The 14,896-nt window shown below is 38.6% G+C and overlaps 1 protein-coding gene across 1 annotated transcript in view; it reads right to left on the reverse strand.

Moving 5' to 3' along the window:
* The window catches only part of NECAB1 (N-terminal EF-hand calcium binding protein 1), a 200,975-nt gene that overhangs the window by 25,828 nt on the left and 160,251 nt on the right, over positions 1–14,896 (reverse strand). The window contains exon 8 of the mRNA XM_059901719.1: positions 11,854–11,904. Coding sequence (XP_059757702.1) covers positions 11,854–11,904 — 51 coding nt within the window. The remainder of the gene's footprint in view (positions 1–11,853; positions 11,905–14,896) is intronic.

The raw sequence follows: 14,896 nt of genomic DNA on the forward strand, positions 1-14,896 counted from the left end.
GAGCCTGTGCTCCACAACAAGAGAGGCCACAATAGTGAGAGGCCCATGCACTGCGATGAAGAGTGGCCCCTGCTTGCCGCAACTAGAGAAAGCCCTCTCACGGAAACGAGGACCCAACACAGCCAAAAATAAATAAATAAATAAATAAAATAAAGTACCAAACACTTAAAAAAAAAAAAAAAAACTCCATGCATTAGCACAGAGGCTGCCTAAAATCATAACAAGGCCACAAACAGCCTAAAACACCAGGTGTGGACCTGCCCATCAGAAAGACAAGATCCAGCCTCATCCACCAGAACACAGGCACTAGTCCCTTCCACCAGGAAGCCTACACAACCCATTGAACCAACCTTAGCCATTGAGGATGGACACCAAAAACAATGTGAACTATGATCCTGCAGCCTGCAAAAAGGAGACCCCAAACACAGTAAGTTAAGCAAAATTAGAAGACAGAGAAACACACAGCAGATGAAGGAGTAAGGCAAAAACCTATCAGACCTAACAAATGAAGAGGAAGTAGGCAGTTTACCTGAAACAGAATTCAGAATAATGATAGTAAAGAAGATCCAAACTCTTGGAAATAGAATGGAGAAAATACAAGAAACGTTTAACAAGGACCTAGAAAAACTAAGACCAAACAAACAGTGATGAACAACACAATAAATGAAATTAAAAATTCTCTAGATGGGATCAATAGCAGAATAACTGAGGCAGTAGAATGGATAAGTGATGTGGAAGATAAAATAGTGGAAATAACTACTGCAAAGCAGAATAAAGAAAAAACAAGGAAAATAATTGAGGACAGTCTCAGAGACATCTGGGACAACATTAAGTGCACCAACATTCGAATTACAGGGGTCCCAGAAGAAGAAAGGGACTGAGAAAATATTTGAAGAGATTATAGTTGAAAACTACCCTAATATGGGAGAGGAAATAGTTAGTCAAGTCCAGGAAGTGCAGGGAATCCCATACAGGATAAATCCAAGGAGAAACATGCCAAGACACATATTAATCAAACGATCAAAAGTTAAATACAGAGAAAAAATATTAAAAGCAGCAAGGGAAAAACAAAAAAATAACACATAAGGGAATCCCCATAAGTTTAACAGCTGATCTTTCAGCAGAAACTCTGCAAGCCAGAAGGGAGTGGCAGGACATATTTAAAGTGGAAGGAGAAAAATCTACAACCAAGATTACTCTACCAGCAAGGATCTCATTCAGATTTGATGGAGAAATTAAAAGCTTTACAGACAAGCAAAAGGTAGGAGAATTCAGCACCACCAAATCAGCTATAGAACAAATGCTAAAGGAACTTCTCTAGGCAGGAAACACAAGAGAAGGAAAACACCTACAATAACAAACCCAAAATATTTAAGAAAATGGGAATAGGAACATACATATAGGTAATTACCTTAAATGTAATTGGATTAAATGCTCCCACCAAAAGACACAGACTGGCTGAATGGATACAAAAACAAGACCCATATATATGCTGTCTACAATAGACCCACTTCAGACCTAGAGACACATACAGACTGAAAGTGAGGGGATGGAAAAAGATATTCCATGCAAATGGAAATGAAAAGAAAGCTGGAGTAGCTATACTCATATCAGATAAAATAAACTTTAAAATAAAGAATGTTACAAGAGACAAGGAAGGACACTACATAATGATCAAGGGATCAATCCAAGAAGAAGATATAACAATTATAAATATATATGCACCCAACATAGGAGCACCTCAATACCTAAGGCAACTGCTAACAGCTATAAAAGAGGAAATTGACAGTAACACAATAATAGTGGGGGACTTTAATACCTCACTTATACCAATGGACAGATCATCCAAAATGAAAATAAATAAGGAAACAGAAGCTTTAAATGACACAATAGACCAGATAGATTTAACTGATATTTATAGGACATTCCATCCAAAAACAGCAGATTACACTTTCTTCTCAAGTGCACATGGAACATTCTCCAGGATAGATCATATCTTGGGTCACAAATCAAGCCTCAGTAAATTTAAGAAAATTGAAATCATATCAAACATCTTTTCTGACCACAACACTATGAGATTAGAAATGAATTACAGGGAAAAAAACGTAAAAAACACAAACACATGGAGGCTAAACAATACGTTACTAAATAACCAATAGATCACTGAAGAAATCAAAGAGGAAATCAAAAAATACCTAGAGACAAATGACAATGAAAACACGACGATCCAAAACCTATGGGATGCAGCAAAAGCAGTTCTAAGAGGGAAATGTTTAGCTATACAAGCTTACCTCAAGGAACAAGAAAAATCTCAAGTAAACAATCTAACCTTACACCTAAAGGAACTAGAGAAAGAAGAACAAACAAAACCCAAAGTTAGCAGAAGGAAAGAAATCATAAAGATCAGAGCAGAAATAAATGAAATAGAAACAAAGAAAACAATAGCAAAGATCAATAAAACTAAAAGCTGATTCTTTGAGAAGATAAACAAAATTGGTAAGCCATTAGCCAGACTCATTAAGAAAAAGAGGGAGAGGACTCAAATCAATAAAATTAGAAATGAAAAAGGAGAAGTTACAACAGACACCACAGAAATACAAAGCATCCTAAGAGACTACTACAAGCAACTCTATGCCAATAAAATGGATAACCTGGAAGAAATGGACAAATTCTTAGAAAGCTATAACCTTCCAAGACTGAACCAGGAAGAAACAGAAAATATGAACAGACCAAATCACAAGTAATGAAATGAAACTGTGATTTAAAATTTTCCAACAAACAAAAGTCCAGGACCAGATGGCTTCACAGGTGAATTCTATCAAACATTTAGAGAAGAGCTAACACCCATCCTTCTCAAACTCTTCCAAAACTTTGCAGAGGAAGGAACACTCCCAAACTCATTCTATGAGTCCACGATCACCCTGATACCAAAACCGACAAAGATACTAAAAAAAAGAAAATTACAGACCAATATCACTGATGAACATAGATGCAAAAATCCTCATCAAAATACTAGCAAACAGAATCCAACAACACATTAAACGTATCACACACCATGATCAAGTGAGATTTATCCCAGGGATGCAAGGATTCTTCAACATACACAAATCAAGCAATGTGATACAACATATTAACAAATTGAAGAAGAAAAACCATATGATCATCTCAATAGATGCAGAAAAAGCTTTTGACAAAATTCAACACCCATTTATGATAAAAACTCTTCAGAAAGTGGGTATAGAGGGAACCTACCTCAACAAAATAAAGGCCATATATGACAAACCCACAGCAAACATTCTCAACGGTGAAAAACTGGAAACATTTCCTCTAAGATTAGGAACAAGACAAGGATGTCCACTCTCACCACTATTATTCAACATAGTTTTGGAAGTCCTAGCCACAGCAATCAGAGAAGAAAAATAAATGAAAGGAATACAAATTGGAAAAGAAGAAGTAAAACTGTCACTGTTTGCAGATGACATGATACTGTACATAGAGAATCCTAAAACTGCCACCAGAAAACTGCTAGAGCTAATCAATGAATTTGGTAAAGTTGCAGGTTACAAAATTAATGCACAGAAATCTCTTGCATTCCTATACACTAATGATGAAATATCTGAAAGAGAAATTATGGAAACACTCCCATTTACCATTGCAACAAAAAGAATAAAATACCTAGGAATAAATCTACCTAGGGAGACAAAAGACCTATATGCAGAAAACTATAAGACACTGATGAAAGAAATTACAGATGATAGCAACAGATGGAGAGATATACCATATTCTTGGATTGGAAGAATCAATATTGTGAAAATGACCCTACTACCCGAAGCAATCTACAGATTCAATGCAATCCCTATCAAGTTACCAATGGCATTTTTTATGGAACTAGAACAAATCATCTTAAAATTTGTATGGAGGCACAAAAGACCCCGAATAGCGAAAGCAGTCTTGAGGGAAAAAAACGGAGCTGGAGGAATCAGACTCCCTGACTTCAGACTATACTACAAAGCTACAGTAATCAAGACAATATGGTACTGGCACAAAAACAGAAACATACATCAATGGAACAAGATAGAAATCCCAGAGATAAACCCACACACCTATGGTCAACTAATCTATGACAAAGTGGGCAAAGATATACAATAGAGAAAAGACAGTCTCTTCAATAAGTGGTGCTGGGAAAACTGGACAGCTACATGTAAAGAATGAGATTAGAACACTCCCTAATAGCATACAGAAAAATAAACTCTAAGTGGATTCGAGACCTAAATGTAAGACCGGACACTATAAAACTCTTAGAGGAAAACATAGGAAGAACACTGTTTGACATAAATCACAGCAAGATCTTTTTTGATCCACCTCCTAGAGTATTGGAAATAAAAACAAAAATAAACAAGTGGGACCTAATGAAACTTCAAAGCTTTTGCACAGCAAAGGAAACCATAAAGAAGACGAAAAGACAACCTTCAGAATGGGAGAAATTATTTGCCAATGAATCAACGGACAAAGAATTAATCTCCAAAATATATAAACAGCTCATTCAGCTCAATATTAAAGAAACAAACAACCCAATCCAAAAATGGGCAGAAGACCTAAATAGACATTTCTCCAAAGAAGACATACAGATGGCCAAGAAGCACAAGAAAAGATGCTCAACATCACTAATTATTAGAGAAATTCAAATCAAAACTACAATGAGGTATCACCTCACACCAGTTAGAATGGGCATCATCAGAAAATCTACAAACAACAAATGCTGGAGAGGGTGTGGAGAAAAGGGAATGCTCTTGCACTGTTGGTGGGAATGTAAATTGATACAGTCACTATGGAGAACAGTATGGAGGTTCCTTAAAAAACTAAAAATAGAATTACCATATGATCCAGCAATCCCACTACTGGGCATATACCCAGAGAAAACCATAATTCAAAAAGACACATGCACCCCAATGTTCATTGCAGCACTATTTACAATAGCCAGGTCATGGAAGCAACCTAAATGCCCATCGACAGATGAATGGATAAAGAAGTTGTGGTACATATATACAATGGAATATTACTCAGTCATAAAAAGGAACGAAATTGAGTCATTTGTTGAGACGTGGATGGATGTAGAGACTGTCATACAGAGTGAAGTAAGTCAGAAAGAGAAAAACAAATATCGTATATTAACGCATGTATGTGGAACCTAGAAAAATGGTACAGATGAGCTGTTTTGCAGGACAGAAGTTGAGACACAGACGTAGAGAACAGACATATGGACACCAAGGGGGGAAAACTACGGTGGGGTGGGGATGGTGGTGTGCTGAATTGGGTGATTGGGATTAACATGTATACACTGATGTGTATAAAATTGATGACTAATAAGAACCTGCAGTATAAAATAACAAACAAAACAACTAATAGTAAACTTTCATTGGGTTATTTGTATGGAAATATGTTAATATAAATGTTTCAGACATTACGTGAAATTTCTAAAAATCTTATATGTTCTTGTATAATGTTATAAGTCATAATTCTAGTTATTACTTTAAAATGTATATCTGAGAAATAACTAAAAAAAAAAATAAAAAGACAATGAGATATCATCTCACACCGGTCAGAATGGCCATCATCAAAAAATCTACAAACAATTAAAGCTGGAGACGGTGTGGAGAAAAGGGAACCCTCTTGCACTGTTGGTGGGAATGTAAATTGATACAGCCACTATGGAGAACAGTGTGGACGTTCCTTAAAAAACTAAAAATAGAACTACCATACGACCCAGCAATCCCACTACTGGGCATATACCCTGAGAAAACCATAATTCAAAAAGTGTCATGTACCAAAATGTTCATTGCAGCTCTATTTACAATAGCCAGGACATGGAAGCAACTGAATTGTCCATCAACAAATGAATGGATAAAGAAGATGTGGTACATATATACAATGGAATATTACTCAGCCATAAAAAGAAATGAAATGGAGGTATTTGTAATGAGGTGGATGGAGTTAGAGTCTGTCATACAGAGTGAAGTAAGTCAGAAAGAGAAAAACAAATACAGTATGCTAACACATATATATGGAATCTAAGGGGGGGAAAAAAAAGGCCATGAAGAACCTAGTGGCAAGACGGGAATAAAGACACAGACCTACTAGAGAATGGACTTGAGGATATGAGGAGGGGGAGGGGTGAGATGTGACAGGGTGAGAGAGTGTCATAGACATATATACACTACCAAATGTAAAATAGATAGCTAGTGGGAAGCAGCCTCATAACACAGGGAGATCAGCTCAGTGCTTTGTGACCACCTAGAGGGGTGGGATGGGGAGGGTGGGAGTGAGGGAGATGCAAGAGGGAAGAGATATGGGAACATATGTATATGTATAACTGATTCACTTTGTTATAAAGCAGAAACTGGCACACCATTGTAAGGCAATTATACTTCAATAAAGATGTTAAAAAAAAAAAAAGAAGATGTGGCACATGTATACAATGGAATATTACTCAGCCATAAAAAGGAATGAAACTGAGTTATTTGTAGTGAGGTGGATGGACCTTGAGACTGTCATACAGAGTGAAGTAAGTCAGAAAGAGAAAAACAAATGCCGTATGCTAACACATATATATGGAATCTAAAAAAAAAAAAAAAATGGTCATGAAGAACCTAGGGGCAAGATGGGAATAAAGATGCAGACCTACTAGAGAATGGACTTGAGGATACGGGGAGGGGGAAAGGTAAGCCTGGACAAAGTAGGAGAGTGGCATGGACATATATACACTACCAAACGTAAAATAGATAGCTAGTGGGAAGCAGCCTCATAGCACAGGGAGATCAGCTCGGCGCTTTGTGACCACCTAGAGGGGTGGGATTGGGAGGGTGGGAGGGAGGGAGATGCAAGAGGGAAGAGATATGGGTACATATGTATATGTATAACTGATTCACTTTGTTATAAAGCAGAAACTAACACACCATTGTAAAGCAATCATACTCCAACAAAGATGTTAAAAAAAAAGTAATAATAATAAAAAAAAGAAGAGGGCAACCAAACAAATAAAGAAATCCACCAATGATAACAGGTGCGAAAAACTATGCTAAGATAAACATAAAAATCAGAAATAAATCATTCACAGACAGCAAACCCCTAGTCCACAGTTGTTCCCAAATTCCACCGCCTCAATTTTGGGATGATTCATTGTCTATTCATGTATTCCACAGATGCAGGGTACATCAAATTGTTTGTGGGGATTTAATCTGTGGCTCCTGAGGCTTTATGGAGAAATTTCCCTTTCTCTTCTTTATTTGCACAGCTCCTGGGTTTCAGCTTTGGTTTTAGCCCCATCTTTGCATGTAGGTTGTCCTCAGGCATCTCTTCCCACCCAGACAGGATGGGGTTAAAGCAGCAGCCGATTAGGGGGCTCTGGCTCACTCAGGCTGTGGGGGGCAGGGAGGGAGGGGTACGATAGTTATAATTGGAATGCGGGGTGAGCCTGTGGGGGTAGAGGTCGGTGTGACGTTGCAACAACTTGAGGCACGTTTTGTGTTCTCCCGGGGATGTTGTCCCTGTATCATGGGACACTGGCAGTGGTGGGCTGCACAGGCTCCCGGCAGTGGGTGGGGAATATGGATAGTGACCTGTGCTTGCATACAGGATTCTTGGTGGCTGCAGCAGCAGCCTTAGCGTTTCATGCTCATCTCTGTTGTCCGAGTTGATAGCCGCGGCTCACGCCCGTCTCTGAAGTTCATTTAGGCGGTGCTCTGCCTTCTGTGTGCAGACAGGGAAGGAATCCCCTCTTCTTGCACACCCGGAAACAATGGTCTCTTTCATCTTAGGCAGATCCAGACTTTTTTCCGGACTCCCTCCCGGCTAGCTGTGGCTAACTAGCCCCCTTCAGGCTGTGTTCATGCAGCCAACCCCAGTCCTATCCCTGGGATCTGACCTCCGAAGCCTGAGCCTCAGCTCCCAGCCCCCACCCGTCCTATAGGTGAGCAGACAAGTGCCTCAGGCTGGTTAGTGCTGGTCGTCACTGATCTTCTGTGAGGGAATCTCTCTACTTTGCCCTCTGCACCCCTGTTGCTGCACTTTCCTCTGTGTCTCTGAAGCTTCCCCCCTGCCCACCCCTGTCTCTACCAGTGAAGGGGTTTCCTAGTGTGTGGAAACTTTTCCTCCTTCACAGCTCCCTCCCAGAGGTGCAGGTCCAGTCACTATTCTTTTGTCTCTGTTTTTTCTTTTTTCTTTTGCCCTACCCAGGTACATGGGGATATTCTTGCCCTTTTGGACGTCTGAGGTCTCCTTACTCCTCTGCCATCTTGAAGGTCCCCCCCATATTGACTTTTTAAAAACTCCTTTTGAAAGTAGAAAATATCTGAAAATGATCATTTTCCCCCCAATAGTCATTTGAGAAGAAGTACCACAAAAAGCACACAATTGCACCAGGCAGAAAGGATTCAGGTGGATCAATACACCAGGCCAGATCCAGGATGTATGGTCTGGTTGAAGCAATTCCCTTCAAAAATCATATTAACCTTTCAGTGATTTATACTCACTTCTTAGTACTTGAGAGCTAGAAGACAATAAATTATCCCTAAATGTTCAATGAGTCATAAAACCAAGGCCTTGGACTTTAGATCTGCGTTTAGCCCTGATGTGCATTTATTTCCTATTTTATTAAGGAAAAATAAAATAGTGAATTCCTAAGGTTTCTGTCTTTATATCTGTCTTGATATAAATCATCTGGAATATTTTAATATTCCCATGTAGCACCTATTGTTCTTTTAGTGCAAGGTTAGAACAATTCAATGTTGTAAGAGATATACGAATATCATTTTTAAAAACTCCTACTTATCCTTTTTGATTTCATCTTAAATGTTATGTCATTCTGGAAGCATTTACTGGCCCCTAAATTAGGTCATGCTCCCTAGCTATGGAAAAATCTATACCTTCCTATAATAATCCTCATCACATTCTATTGTAGATCCTAGTTATATTTGCCTATATTTCCTTCTAGTCTGTCTTCTAGTCTGTAATATTCACCACTTTATCTACAGACCCTCCCTCAGGGCCCAGCACATAGTTAGTGATCAAGTTAAAAATAAAAGGTGCTTTTGCTTTTAACCATTGACTATTCTTAAAATTCCTTTAGTAAATTTTATTCATATACTATCCAGTCCAGAAAAGGATTCGAGGTGGTCCTGAGCACTGTTAGGTGCTCTTTTATCTACCTCCATCATCTTGCCCTCTTTTCTTTTTTCTTTCTCCTTTTAGAGCAGGAGGTGTAAATTGGTTTCACTTTCACTAGCTCTGTGGCCTTGAACAAGTTACTTAATCTTTCTCAAGTCTTCTGATACGCAAAATTGGAATAAAGGTACTTACATCACAGTTTTGAGGAAGGTTAAATGGAATGAAATAGTGTATGTAAAGATATTGCCCATGATAGATATTCAATAAATGTTACTTCTCTTACTCCAGGCTGAGAAAAAAAATGGACTTAGAAAGAGATTATATGCTACACTCATCATTATGTAATGGCTCATGTACCAGAAAACTAGTATGGCAGATACTAGGGTTCAGGACTTTTGCTGTGTGTTTAAATAAGCCTGCCAGATAATTTGCTCTGCTCTAGTGGTAGGAAATTTCATGAAAAAAAATCATCCATTAGCTCACAACCTCACTAGTAAAAACAACTCTACTTCCCAAAGTGCACCAAACACTAGAGTTGGAATATTACAATGTGGTGAGTAGTGTAGGTCTGGCATAGAACTTCTGGAGTTCAGCTGTGGTATTTAAACCTTTTTACAACTTAATTTCTTCATCTGTAAAATGGAGCTAATAACAGCACCACCTCATATGGCTATTGTGAGGACTGAGTTACATATGTGTGGGTTTAACACAACACTTGCACATAGCAAAGGCTCAATAAAGATTAACTTTTAAAAATAAAGTATGTAATAAAAATTTATTTTTTGCATTCTGATGTAGGATTTATTTTTCAAAGTTCTCACGCATTCTCTAATGGAAAAGGAAAAATACCTCTCCAGTAAATGAATTCTAAAATTGGTTTTGGTCACCAGGATAAATCACTGATCAAAAAGTAACATACAATTATGTGTGCTAGCTGTGAAATAACAGTGAAAAATTGTTTTTGTCATTCTGAATATAGAGGTTTTATAGGAATTGATAGTGATACATATACTACCACTAGTAAAAAATACAACTTTTGATGACAAATATGAAAAAACAAACGAGCTCAGACTACTACTATGTGTGTATTCCCAAAGAGCATAATTCTTTTACTTTTACATATGGTTAAAAATAGTTAAAGAATATTCTTTCCTGCTTTTAAATAATATTGACTATCGAGCTACCTTGCCCAGTTCTTTTTCTCTAAAGTACTTCCATGCACTATTGAACTGGCAATGCTGCATGGGTTGATAGAGCTCTTAAAATAGATCTCTCTTTTCTGTCAGGGACCAGAGAATGGAAGAGTCTGTCACTTTTCATAAACAATCCTTAGAAACTTTTCTCCTTCATAGCTAGTGAGAGAGAATACTTACATTAAGAAATTACTTAAGAATAGACAATAGTCTCTCCCAACATTAGAAAAATTATGTTCATTTTTCTTGACTGGAGTGTAGTTTTCTCTACATGCAAACCTAAAGAGATGATACAGATGCAAGACCTCAAGGTCATAATCCTGGGCTTATGGGACTACACAGACCTGCATAATATCTGTGCTCAACACCCCTCTCCCCTCACCTTCATGCCAAAACCTATCACTTTAAAATTCTGGGTGCCTGATAAATTAACACAGACCACATCCCTGTCTTTGGAGTAATAAAAGCACTGAACATGTAATATAGCTAGGGAATGTGTCTACATCTATAGGATTCTAATCACAACAGCCATTGTTAAACTTTTCTGAGAAAAAGCTTCCTCTATGAAAATTTCCTTTGTGCTATGAGTTTGGACGATGAACAGGAGCTGACATGCAGGTGAGTCTCAGCTTCTGTCACACAGGCAGTGCCTATAGAATAACTACATGATACAGAGATGGAAGGTATTTCTTATCCTTGTTTCATGTAAATGTGACTGATCATACAAGATCTATACAATATATAATATATTTAAGGTATTAAGAAAAAAGTGATTTTCTGTAGATACCCAAGATTTTAAAATCCAAATTTCCACTAAATGTAAATGCAAACATCCAATTTCCCAAAGCAGTATGTGCTATAAATATTTGCCTCAAAATAAAATAAATTAATAAAGCATGGTATGTGCTGCTTTTCAATTAGTTAAGTTATACATTTATTTCTTTTTTGTTGCATATAATGAACTTATTAGGATCACTTTGTCCATTTTCTTTCCGTCTCCATCAGTTGCCACCCTTCTGGATGGGTATCTTTTCCCCACGAGCATAAATGTTTACTTTTCTCTAAACATCATTTTTTTTCTTTGGAAAATAATTTCTGAGCATCTTGTCCCTGGGCTATGTGCTGAAAATGCAATAATTAATAGGACCAAGTTTCTGCTCAGGTGTACCCTTCAGCCTGGTTTATGATACAATTTGAATGTTGCCCTTCTCTGCCAGTCATATTCATTCAATTATTCAATAACTCATTGATTTATACATGCATAAAAATTTCACTTTTCACATATTACATAACAGGTACTTTCAGAAAATCCCTGTGAAGTAGGCGTTAGTTTTCCAGAAATCACAATTTAGAAAATCCTACTTAGCCATACATAATGAAATATGCCCATGAATTTTTTTTTTTTAATTTTCACTGACATAGTAACTAATTTTGAAGAAATTAAATTATGTTTTCAAAGTACATATTTCTAAAATTTTGGCCTAGAGAAAGTACTTACGGGTTTAGTATTCCCTTCAATAACTTCTTCTAGAGGTTCAAGTTTAAGATCCTTTGGTTACAGTAAGAAATGGGTAGAAAACAAGAAATTAGTTAATTAAACAAAACATCATATATTTGAATGGTAGCACTTTTTTGGCTAATATTAAACCAAAGGAACTTCATGATCTGAAAGGAGATGAAATAATTCTGATTTTTAAAGTGGGCTGTTCCAATAAAGATTCTTTTACCCATTATATCAATTGTAAGGAGCCATTTCAGATGTGTTCAATTTGTTATTACTTTGAGTGTACATCACTGATGCCATTAAAAGAGAACAAAGTGGAGAGAAGATTCATTAAAGCAGAGAGGGAAAGGATAGAAACAGTAAAAAGGAAAAGTTAGGATGACTAGGCTGATTTCTTTTGCTGTGGTTATATGGCAATATACTTGAGATATCATGATAGACATTTACACTCTAGTGCTAATTTTGCTTTGTTAAGAAGTGAAATAAAAAGCAAATGAAACCATATTGATATTTGTTAAAAATGAAGGGTTACCTAAAAGACCTTAGAGTTTTCTGCAGTGATCAATGTATAATGCTAATGGCCCCATTGAAACCAAGAATGTAATATCTGAGGACTTCATTCTAAGAATATATATCCTAGAGAGTGACATCACCAAAATGGTGACATAGGTTGTTCCTGGCTTTGCTCCCCCTCACAAGAACAACAACTAACAACTATTGAGAACAAGACACCTCTGAGGGAATCCTAGAACAAGGCTGAAGCAACCTCCTGTACCACAGAGACCAAGACAGACTTCATTAGAAGGTAAAAGAAGTGGCTATACGTTGACAGCATTGCCCCATCACCAGGCCAGCACAGCACCACCTGGACAGATCTTCCCTGAGCCTCTGGTTCCCTCAGTGGGAAAAGAGATCCCAGGAGAGACAACTAGCCCCACCCAGCATTGTGGGTCATTTTGTGAAAGCCCTTACTCTGGTCTTGTACCACAAAGATTGCAGGGAAATCTGTGGGACTAAACCACAGGGAATCTGACTGTGACAGAGAAGAGGGAAGCCGCTTGCAACAACCAGCACACAGATCTTGGAAGACCAAGCTCATACTGCAGTGCCCAAGTAGTAATCCCAACCAGCAGCTTTGCTCATCTGCAGAACCAAGCTGGGAACTTGGAGGAGAGCAGATCTGCCTGATTCGGATATTCAAAGGAGGAGTTTTGTTGACCCTAGAGACCAGTTTGCCCACGCCCAAACAAGGAGCTGAATCATATTCCCACCCACTGTGGTGAGTGTCTTCCAGGCCGATCTTGCCAGAGGAGCTGGCAATAACTCCTGGAAGCAGTGTGGCCCAGCGGTGCTCAAGCCAAGAGGTGGGTGAGCAAAGCTGATTACCCACGAAGCAAAACCAGTAGCAGGTGTGGAATGCTCTCATGCTATGCACAAGCAGATGGATTAATTCATAGCCAAAACTGAGGGTAGGACCTGTCATCTCCCTATCTGAGACCTTATTTGGGAAACTGAGAATAGCCTGGAGCTAAACCTCCCCTTCTTGCCTAGGCAGGGGAGGTGAGACACAGCCCCACCTGCTGTGGAGAGTGTCTTCTGAACCCATCTCATCAGAAGGGCTGGTGACAACTCCTGGAAGCTGTGCATCCCAGTGGCACTTGAGCCAAGAAGCAGGCAGAGCCAATAGTTTGCAGAGCAAAGCCAGCAGACATGTTCGGTCAGGGAACTTGGGGTGTGGGTTGGCTTGAGTTAAAACAACAAAGAGCTTCACCAGCTTTAGAGCTGCTTGTCCTGCTACACCTAGGCAAGTATTCTAATTCATAGCCCTGTTCATTGCCAAGTACAGCCTCCAACGTGTCCAAGCAGGGAACCTAACTAGAGCACACAGGAAGCTACACAGCTCATTCAACTCCCCTACATGCAGTGGCACTTGAACAGAGAGCACAGACCATGGCTTCCCCCATCTGCAGAGCAAAACCACTGGCCTCACCTGACCAGGTAAGTCAGTACACACTATGGACTGGCTTGGGTCCCCAAACAATGAGATGTATAGGCTCTGTGTCCTGTACTGCTGCCATGCCAGGGCACAGAAGTCCCATTTACTACTGGATATAGTAACCAGTCCCAACCATCTAGTAAGTCTGACCAGAGAATCCAGGCAACCATGGAGCCCATCCTACAGCCTCACTTGTGTAGGGGACCAAGCCAGTAGTACTATCCAACAGTTCTCAGCCAGTAGTACAACCCCTATCCCTATCCTCAGAGCTGAAACAATTACCCTGCCCTCAATAAAGCATAATAGCAGGCCCCTCCTGCCCAAAAACATTACCAGCAGACATACCCCAAAACCCAAACTGAGCTCACTGCTGAAGAACTGTTTCTGCCAAAGCCAACCTGTAGAGTCTGGAAGGGGAGCCCAATTACTCAAGTGCACAAATATCAATGTAAGGAATCAAAGATTATGAAAAGTCAGGTAAATATGACATCACCAAAAGAAACTAATAAAACTTCAATAACTGGCCCTAAAAATGAACACCTATGAAATGCCAGAGAAAGAATTCAATAAAATCCTCTTAAGGAAATTCCTCTTAAGGAACTGCAAGAAAAAACAGACAGCTACACAAAATTAGAAAAACAAAGCACAAACATAATGAGAAGTTTGACAAGTAAATCACAACCATCAAAAACCAAACCAAAATAAACAAAACTCCTAGAGGTGAAAAATACAATAACTGAACTGAAAAATTCAATAAAGAATTTCAATAGTAGACTCAACCATGCAGAAGAATCAGTGACATTGAGGGTACAACACTGGAAGTTACCCAGGAAGAGGAGCAAAAATAAACAAGAATGAAAAAAGAGTGAAGAAAACCTATGGGAATTTGGGAGACACTGAAAAGGAAAAAGTATTCACATCATGGGAATTCCAGAAGAAGAGAAAGAGAAAGAGACAGAATGCCTATTTAAAGGAATAATGTCTGAAAACGTTCTAAATTTTGGGAGCGATATGAACATCCAGATCCATGAGTCCCAAAGG

Source organism: Balaenoptera ricei, chromosome 17, assembly GCF_028023285.1.
Source record: "Balaenoptera ricei isolate mBalRic1 chromosome 17, mBalRic1.hap2, whole genome shotgun sequence".
NCBI lineage: Eukaryota > Metazoa > Chordata > Mammalia > Artiodactyla > Balaenopteridae > Balaenoptera > Balaenoptera ricei.